This window comes from Enhydra lutris, unplaced genomic scaffold (assembly GCF_002288905.1).
Source record: "Enhydra lutris kenyoni isolate GAN:26980312 unplaced genomic scaffold, ASM228890v2 scaffoldscaffold12, whole genome shotgun sequence".
Taxonomy (NCBI): domain Eukaryota; kingdom Metazoa; phylum Chordata; class Mammalia; order Carnivora; family Mustelidae; genus Enhydra; species Enhydra lutris.
The window spans coordinates 32971844-32981162 of record NW_019154096.1 but is presented as its reverse complement, the minus strand read 5'-3'; the positions used below and the strand labels follow the sequence as shown (position 1 = coordinate 32981162).

At 42.6% G+C, this 9319-nt stretch overlaps 1 protein-coding gene across 1 annotated transcript; it reads right to left on the bottom strand.

Moving 5' to 3' along the window:
• Positions 1-3532: 3532 nt before the first annotated feature.
• On the bottom strand, positions 3533-8143 carry LOC111145435 (DPY30 domain containing 2). Its single transcript, XM_022500325.1, has 4 exons — positions 7953-8143; positions 7202-7358; positions 6723-6845; positions 3533-3729 (listed from the first exon to the last, which is right to left on the bottom strand). The coding sequence occupies exons 2-4, from the start codon at positions 7346-7348 to the stop codon at positions 3595-3597; spliced, it is 405 nt and encodes a 134-aa protein (XP_022356033.1). The 5' UTR covers positions 7349-7358; positions 7953-8143; the 3' UTR covers positions 3533-3594.
• Between the last annotated feature and the right edge of the window lie 1176 nt (positions 8144-9319).

The following is a 9319-nucleotide window of genomic DNA, read 5'->3' as shown; positions in this document are numbered from 1 at the left end:
ATACACATATATATACACCCCATCTTCTTTATTCATTTGTCTATCACGTATGGAATTTAAGAAACAAAACAAATGAGCCAAGGGGGAAAAAAGAGAGAGAGACAAACCAGGAAATAGACTCTGAACTGTAGAGAACAAACTGGTGGTTTCCAGAGGGGAGGTGGGTGTGCGGGATGGGTGTAATCGATGATGGGGATTAAGGAGGGTGATGCATGGAAATGTTTAATCACTCTATTATACATCCAAAACTAATACTACACTGTATGTTAACTACACTGGAATTAAAATAAAAACTTAAAAAAAGAAAAAGAAAGTATAGAAATCTGACTGAATGCATATCTTTTGGGTACAGAAGCAATCCATCCTAAACCTTTCCTCTTTGGGAATGGTCCTGATTTTAAAATCACTTCAAAATTAGGCATTATTTTGGAGCAAGTTTACTCAGCCTCTTCATTTCTCCCTAAACAAATAAAAGCTGGGATTCAACCTAGACTTCTCCTTCCCACTCACGGTGGATTCCTCCTCCCCAGCACCTCCCAGATCCGGCCCTTTCCTGCACCCTGAACCTCTCCAGCCATTCCTCCACACACCGCTGACGTTCTAGTGAGTCCTCGTTGCTGCCTCCGAGCCTTTGCATGTGTCCTTCTCCTGCTCTCAAACTGCTGCTGATGCTGTCTCACCTGCTGTCCTCTCCACCGCCGTCTCTCCTTGCACTGCACTTACTATGGTCACTGAGCTTCTCCTGCACTCAGCACTGACTCTCACTGCTCCTGCCCATCAGGAGAGGGAGGCCAGTGAAAAAAGCTGCCAACCACAAGAGCTAGAAGATGAGGAAAACGTGATTGCCCTTCTTCAGGTGCGCCTTTAGTTGCTCACTAAAAACAAAGCCAGCTTGGCCAGAGGTGGGATACGTAATATCATTTTAGCGAGAGAGGTGAGAAAGAACATATAGTGAGTGAAGGCACTGAACCTCCTCTAGAGAATATGTTCATCAGAAAGGGGCAGCGCAAGCATTGGCAGCGACCTCCAGGCACTGCCCTGGGGGAGGAGGAAGAACTTGGCCATTTTCCTTTGCCATTCAGTCCCTGAGCAAACCTGGCTTTTGGTAAAGCCTACAAGACAAACCACCGTGACTTGGTTTGTCCTGGGCTGTGGAGAAGAGCCATCTCTACTGGGGGAGGGATGAGTCAGGCTGCAAGTCCCATACCCTTAACCAGATGATCTCTGAGGCTGCTCTTCTGAGGGTGGTGCTGAGGAGTGAGTTCAGGCTCTTACTCTGGAACCAAACCGTTGGGAGTTTGAACACTGGCTCTCCTTTCTAGCCAGGTGGGCCCAGGCAGGTTAACTGATGTCTTTGTGCTTCAGATTCTTCATTGGTAAAATGGGGATAATAACCATATGTATTTGCAAAACATACATCTGATAAAGGGTCAGATTCCAGAATATATATAAAGAACTCTACTATTTTTCACATATTAGGTTGGCAGAAAATAAAAGTAAAATAACTAGCTCAGTGTGCCAAGAGGATAAAGAACAGCCACTTTCAAATGGGAGTGTAAATGAGTCTAGCTTTCCAGCTGACAATCTGGCAAAATTGATTGCAATTAAAGATAAAAAATAAACTTTCTTTTCAAAATAAAAACTACAGTACATTTTTGGGATAATTGAGGGTGTTTGAAAATGAAGAGTACATAAGGCGAGAATTTTTTATCAACTTTTAAAAAATTAACTTTTTTTTTTTTGAGAGAGGGAGAGAGAAAGAGAGCAAGCATGAGCAGGAGAGGGGGAGAGGGAGAGGAAGAGAGGGAATACAGCAAAGTCTGAGTGATTTGAGTTTTCATTATCCTCACCGGCATTCAGTATTGCAATATTTTCTTTTAAGGACTTATTTATTTCTTGGAGAGAGAGCATGAGAGAGCAGGGGGGAGGGCAGAGGGAGAGAGAGAATCCCAAGCAGACTCCCTGCTGAGCACGGAGCCTGATGCAGAGCTCGATCCCACAACCCCGAGATCACCACCAGAGCCAAAATCAAGAGTCAGACATTCCATCAACTGAGCCGCACAGGCGTCCCCGCTGTCACTACTTTTTAACTCCAGCTATCCTGACAGATGTATAGTGATGCATCATTGTGATTTAAATTTGCATTTCTGTAATGGTTAATGGGGTTGAACATATTTTCATGTGCTTATTTATCTTACGTATATACTCTTCCATGAAATGTCTGTTCATGTCTTTATCCCCAAAATGCCGATATCTTTTGATTTAAAATCCATAGACAGATCAGCAGAGACCTCCTAAGATCTGTGCACAAGAAGTGCACTCTAACAACTTTTCAGTAACAAAATAACAGCAAACAAAAAGCCAAGCTTGGCAACAGTGCAACCAAACATTAGTAAGATGGATTACATTTTCATGGGCCCAGGGATGTGACCAAACGCTCGGGCCAAAGAATGATAAAAGGCGAAAGTATGGAATCCCTTAAAGTAGACAAAAGTTATGACTTCCCTCACACAGGCTGTGATGTCCAAGAGATAACCGCTCTCAGGTAGAGGACAAGCTTCCCAGATTTCACTTTTCTCCTGGGATGCTGCAGGTACCACCGGGCCCTCTACAAAGCTCTCTTGGCTTCTTTGTGTGGGTTTTGGATCTTTTGGCTTTTTCCAGCTACTCTGGAAAATGTGGCTGAATGCCTTCCCACCAGGTGCAAATTAGAAGGACCTCAGTACCTGCCCAGAGCGCTTCACTCAAAGACTAAATGGGTCAAGGCCACTGAGAGTTTCCCAGATTGGCCCTTTGTGATAAAGTCAGACTCCATTTTTTGGTGTCTGCCTGCTGACAGCTTGTAGACATCAACTCTCAACTCTCCCTCCTCCCCACATCTGGGCAAGCTGATAAACTCAGGTGCTCCCAAGTTTGGCACAGCGAGAGTTTCAAGCCAGGCAAGCCTCTCCCCAAGGATGGGCGCTCCTACCTGGGTCCACCCCTGATGGAAATACAAACCCTAAGCCAGTGTCCTTTCCTTGCAACCTCAAGCCATTTTCAAGCCAGCTTGGGAAGCCCGTCCTCTTCTTCCCCAAGTGCCTCATCGTGGAAGTAATAACCATTTAATACCCTCTTGATGTGTGGCCACAACACCCTCCCTTTGAGCTTTACTGTCATTGGAGCTCCTTTAAAATACCTGTTGTCAGTGACACAGATACACTCTAGGACATGTATAAACACTCTAGGCCTGACTGGAGGGTTCACCTAAAACCGAGACATGAACATGTGAGATGGATGTGTTTCCACTGTCTAATCTCAAAAAATTTGAAATCCTTATGAGTTTATTTTATCCTATCAGTAGTTCAAATGCTTACATGATTAAGGTTTATCAAGGCTACCAAAACAGAACTTCAGCTGGAGAGTCCGTTCCTGCAAGACACCTCCTTCCACAACAAGCGTCATGAAAATCATCCACCTTTTGATAATTTCAGAAGGAGATTTGGAACCAGGATGCATTTGAGTAGCAATTTCATGCTGAAAAGCCTGGGAATTTATTTCTTGGGGAGTTTTGACACAGTTGCCAGTCTGCCCAGAAGACTCTGGAGAGGGACTCTATTGAGGCATTCCTGGAATCATATTGGAAGTACCTGGCAGAGATTCCTGCTTCAAGGCATCCTTCTCAAGGGGTTTTGTGTTCTCTTGTATGAATGTGGTCTTCTTTGTGGAACTAGCTACAGATGTCAGTGGCTAAACAAAACAAAAAAGCAAAAGAGTCATTAGCAGAGACTAAAGAACACAACACTGCCATTTTCATGCCCAAGACTATTAACGAAATCATAACAGATCAGCTCTAGCAAAGCATAAGGCAAATCAGATAGGAACAAGATAATTCACCAATAATTTTACTGCCTGCCAGAATAAAACTCAATACCAGATTATCTAGTTTTCCCTTAAGGGAAAAAACTACATAATCTGGACTCCCTACAAAGTATCATCTACAATGTTCAGCACATTAGTAATAATTCCTAGACCCGTGAACCATATTCTAGAAAAAAAGGATAAAATAGAGAACCCAAAATGACAAAGATTATGGAATTGGTGGACAAGGACTTAAACCAGCTATGACAAATATTTTCAAACATTTAAAAGAGAAAAAATGGGCATAATGAGTGAAAAGTTAGGGTAGATAAGCAGAGAAAATGGAAATTATAGAAAGGAACCAGAGAGAAATTCTAAAATTGAACAGTGCAATATTCAAAATGAAAAAATTCACTGAATCCCTGAGTGGGATACTAGGCATTGTAGGAGAAGAGGTAAGTAAACCTGAAGTCAGATCAAAATAAATGATTTAAACGGAAACAGAGAAAAAAGATGGAAAAAATATATTCAGTCTCAATGAGCTATAAGAGCATATCCCGCAGTCTAGCAGCTATGTGATTGTAGTCGTTGGTGAGGGAGGAATCTTTGGAGCTTACACTCTCCCAGCCACTTCTACCTCCATCTTTGTGCCCTGTCCAGTGGATACCGTGCACAATGGATACCGTGTCCAGTGGATACTGTGTCCAGTGGATCCTGCGAGGCACTGCAGAGAGGTCTGTGGAGCATTTGCCCATGTGATCGTCAAGACCCTTCTAACTATAGGCAATAAATCTATGTGTTGACTCCATAAGAATGTGTTTGTAAAACATTCGTATGGCTACAGCTTTATAAACAAAGGGATTGTTTTCAAACTCAGAATCATGGCTTACTTACTCAAAACTGCCTCAACTTAATAAAGAGAAACCAACACAACGGCAACTTTTGCTAGCTTTCTTTGAGGTCTGACTCACATGCTGCCTCCTCTGAACATCTCTTCCTGAGTGCTATAATTGGATATGATCTCTACCCCACACAGTGCTGTTTCTACTCCTCTTTCTGACACATCCCCTGGACCAGTGGTATTCAATCAGGGGTACTCAAAGGCTTTCTCAGCCCAATGCAAGCAATGATGGTTTTAAGATATGAAGGGAAATTTTGCAAAGCTTTGAGTATGGACATAAAAACCCATCAGCAGGCCTGCTGAAATTTTATGCAACCCATCCTGGGCCTACGTGAGACCAGGTTTAATAACACTAGTGACTCAAAATCTGAAAATGACCAGGAGCAATGAAAAGTTTGTAATTTGCCTTGAGCCAAGGAAAAATAAGAACTTAGAATCTCATCTTATTTGAGGGACCTTCACTTCTTTATCTTCTACCCAGTTCTTTCCATTTTTTACTATAAGAGTAGTTCTCCCTAGCCAGGCAAGTTTGTTTTAAGATCCCTGTTGGGCATCTCTGTTTCCTTCTTAAAAAAAAAAAAAAAAGGATCATTTTCCATAATCACAATTTGCGTATGAGTTCTTTCATAAAAGTGAGAACTTGCTCCTAGTCTAGGTATTCTGCTGGCTTTTATTCCCATCTTCCCTGACAACGGCCTTTGTCTCACACTTGGCAAGGGAACAGCATACCTTTTACTCATCTAAATCTTGCAAAGGAATATTGCTACAGGGTGTAAAACATCCTGGGCGCAACTCATTTGGACAATTCCAAACATTAATGTGACCAAAGTTTTCTTTAATAAAGTCATCACGAAAACAGGGTGGAGTTTTGGAAGTCTTTCCCTGCCTTATATATATTGATATATCTGTTAACAGGGAAGCATGGTGTTAGGAAAGGATGAGAAGGGGGGCAAGGGGATGACAACTTCCTTGTCATGCCCTCCCCTCTACCATCTCTCAGCACCTGTTCCAAAGAATGAAATATTCCTGAGTGAGTTCACTTTGTCATTTTAGACTAGTGAAAAACAGTAGTACGAAACCACCTTTCTTTTGACCTCTTTTACCAATAAAACATCCAGACTTAAACAATAAATATGAATTAATTATGAGGAGAGCCAAGCATATTAGTGTGAGTATACATAAGTTAAACAGTTTCGTGTCTCTTCATCAAAGGTGGCTTTGGAAACTAGCAAAAGCCAGCGGATTGTATGAAACTGCATGGAAGATTTTAATGCACAGGATATTTAATGCACAGGATATAGTGATAGTTGGAAAGATGTCAGATATCTAAGCCCCATGAGTAGATTCCCTGTCTCGGTATCGTGCACGTTGGAGAAAGCACAAAATCAGCAGAAGGTGCTTTTCAGAAGATGGTGGCAAAAGTCGTGGGAGATCAAAGATACCCTTGTCAGGTTCATGAACACACAGCTGTTTCCGACTACAAGAAGGTAATAATTTATGACCAGTATTACAGCATTGCAGAGAAGGCATCAGTGCCTTGATACATAAATAAATAGCATGCAGTAACTAAAACACTTAATAGGAGATAATAAATAAAATAATATACCTGACTTATATATTGATAACTGTATCTGGTTTCTGAAATACTGAATAAGTTTTGAAAAGGGTTCAAAGGATCTTGTAAGGAAATATGTTAGTTCCGAGTGACTTAACAAGATTTTTAAAGAAACCAGATTTTTTCAAGCCAGTAACAGCTAAGGTATCTCCTGAAATCAAAAATGGAATTGCCTTTCAACACTTCCTTTTTTCATTGGCCAGGACTGTTGATAAGACTGGTTTACATATAACCCTAAGAAGATGGAGACAAGTGAGCTCCAGGAGCCTCAGTGCACTGGGTACTGTGGCCTCGCTGGCCTGTGGATTTCCTGGGATCCAGCTCTGGGGTGTTCTCCTGTCCCCGGCTGGGTTCCTCCCTCCCTACCTTGTCACACTTTTCACACTTCTGTTGAATCTGACACGCTTCTTGGTTCAGCATTTCTGTCATTGCGGTTTCTTTGAGGCTATTACCCTGTTCTTCCTTCAACTGGCTCTCCCGTTGGCTCTCCTGGGGTGAGAGGAGAGCGGAGTCAGGTCAGCCCCTGGGAAACCTTTTCAAACAGGCTTGCCCTCACTGGGACAGACCACAGGCCCAGGGCCCTGAGGACCTCCCGGGTTTGCTCCTGTGACTAGCTTTTGCCTGCTAGTAGGTCCAAACCCACCAATCCCACAACTCCTCTGAGCTGGATTCCCACTTCAGCCCCAGACTTCTCCACGCTTCAGGAATATCTAGGCCTAAGGGATCTCACAAGTCAAATAAACCAAGAAGCTTTCTGGGCTAGCTCTGGAATCCTACTTTGGATTTCAAATTGCCATGAGAAAGCTGGAAAGCCCTCCCCAAGACGACTCTGGGCACACACACACCTCTTCTTTTGCTTTAACGGTTTTCCTGTAATGATAAAGCCAGTGACCCAGGTACTCTATGGGGTCACTGGGCCGAACCTTCGCCACCTCTGCCAGTGCCTGGCTCAGGCAATTTCCGAAGCACCTCTTCAGGTAGTCAGTTTCCATCCTTGTGGGCCTGAGAAACAGCACAGCGGAGTCACATTACTTTATAAATCAAATCTGGTCTTTGAGATAGACACACTCTAGTCAATTCAGATCCTTTTCAGGATGAATGTGAGCTACTTCCAGATGCCACCCTTCCCAAAAGAAACAATCAATACATACTTGTCAATTGCTCTTACATTCAAATGGACTTTTTTTTTTTTTAAAGCTCTCCCACTGTCTTGGGTCAGATAATAGGTCCTGGGGGTCATGAGGCCCGAGAGGAGCTTGATAGAGTGGTGGTTAAGGGTGGCTAAGGTCTTCACTTACCCACAAATCTCTACCCTTGAGTAGGGAGGATATAATTACGCAACCAAGAGGTCCCCAGGGGGGCTCTAAGGACCCAGCAAGCTGTGCTATTATGAGGTTGGAAGCTACACTCCTCTGTGACATGGATAAGTGAGGCTTATTTATTTCAGAAGGGAAAGCCCTGTGGAGGAGAGGGAGGGAGAATGGTAGGCACCGTAGCTACCCATGGTCACAGGTTCTGCCAGGGTGTAACACACTATTTTACTCTAGAGAGCAAGCAAGAAACTAGTGGAGATTGAGCTGATACCCCAGTATTTACTATTAATCGGATTTCAGAAGCTGAAGACAGTGTAGCCCAAGTCACACGATAGGTTAGGCATGGCGGTGTAGAGCTGCAGTCTGAACACAGACTCTGGGAAGAGACAGACTGAGTTCCCCTTCTGGTACCGCCGCTTGTTAGCTGTGTGATCTTCAACAAGTCACCTGGTCTCCCTGAGCCTTGGTTTTCTCATCTGTAGAAAAAAATAATAAAGGTATGGGCTTCATAATTGCGGGGGTGAGAAGAGATAACAAACAGGTAAAGCACTTAGCCTGGCACACGGTATATGAAATATATATATTTTGGATTTTTACTTATTTGAGAGAAAGAGACAATGAGAGAGAGCATGAACAGAGGGGAGGAGGGGGGAGATGGAGAGGGAGAAGCAGGCTCTCCACTGAGCAGAGAGCCCAATGCAGGGCTTGATCTCAGGACCCTGGGATCATGACCTGAGCTGAAGACAGACTATTAACTGACTGAGCCAGCCAGGTGCTCTGGTACATGTTAAATAAATATTAGCTATTACGCTGGAAGACTGTGACATACAATGGACTAACATCTATTTCTGGTCACCTCCATATTTCTGAAGTTTACATACTTTAAGCCCAAGAGCTAATAATAAAATGAATAATAAAGTCTCAGTTCTAGTATTAACATTTTTTGGAGGTGTTTTTCAGTTTAAGGAAGGAAAGATACATAGATACTCATAGAAAAAATATATATGTATTTCCTAGCTCTTTCCATTGCAAAAGCCTAGAGGCAAAAACACTTAAGTAGCAATGAATGAACACAGTGATTATAGGGAACTTGCTTTGAAATAGCCTTTACCACTTAAGAGCAATCAGGGGTCCTTGGAGAAATGGTGAATTCCAAGGTTGGGGCAGGAGAGGTCCAAGAAGCCTGGAACATTTTCTTGTCTCAGAAAGTAGAAAAATGCTAGAAAATAAGCGATTAAGGGCACAGGAACCAGCAGACTGGGCTGCTACTGGCCCAATCTGGGGCAATTAGACCACTGAAATAAATATTGACTCTAACGCATTATAATTAATTGGGTAAAATAAAAAATCCGTGAATCAATGTAAGAACAGATTAGTAAATGAGTGAATGGGAGAGAAGGCAAGTTCTAAAGGTAGAATGTCAACCAATAAACATGGGAAGAATAATGGAGTTTTAAAAAAGTCAACATTTTTAACCATCATAGTATAACTGCATCAAGCCAGAATCCTCAGTGAGGACTAAAATTGAATGAATATTTGATAAGAAATAGGATACCCATATAGTCTCAAGGTTTCTCCCCACAAATTATGTATTAATTCCAAAAGGAAATAGATGAACTTTACAGTGCTGAGACCTGTCCGATACAACCT

Excerpts from the sequence above, each read along its gene's own strand:
- LOC111145435 (XM_022500325.1), bottom strand. The coding sequence starts at position 7,348 with ATGGAAACTGACTACCTGAAGAGGTGCTTCGGAAATTGCCTGAGCCAG. Across the intron at positions 6,846-7,201 it reads CCGTTAAAGCAAAAGAAGAG|GAGAGCCAACGGGAGAGCCA; the intron begins GTGTGTGTGTGC and ends CTCTCACCCCAG. Across the intron at positions 3,730-6,722 it reads AGTGTGAAAAGTGTGACAAG|CCACTGACATCTGTAGCTAG; the intron begins GTAGGGAGGGAG and ends TGTTTTGTTTAG.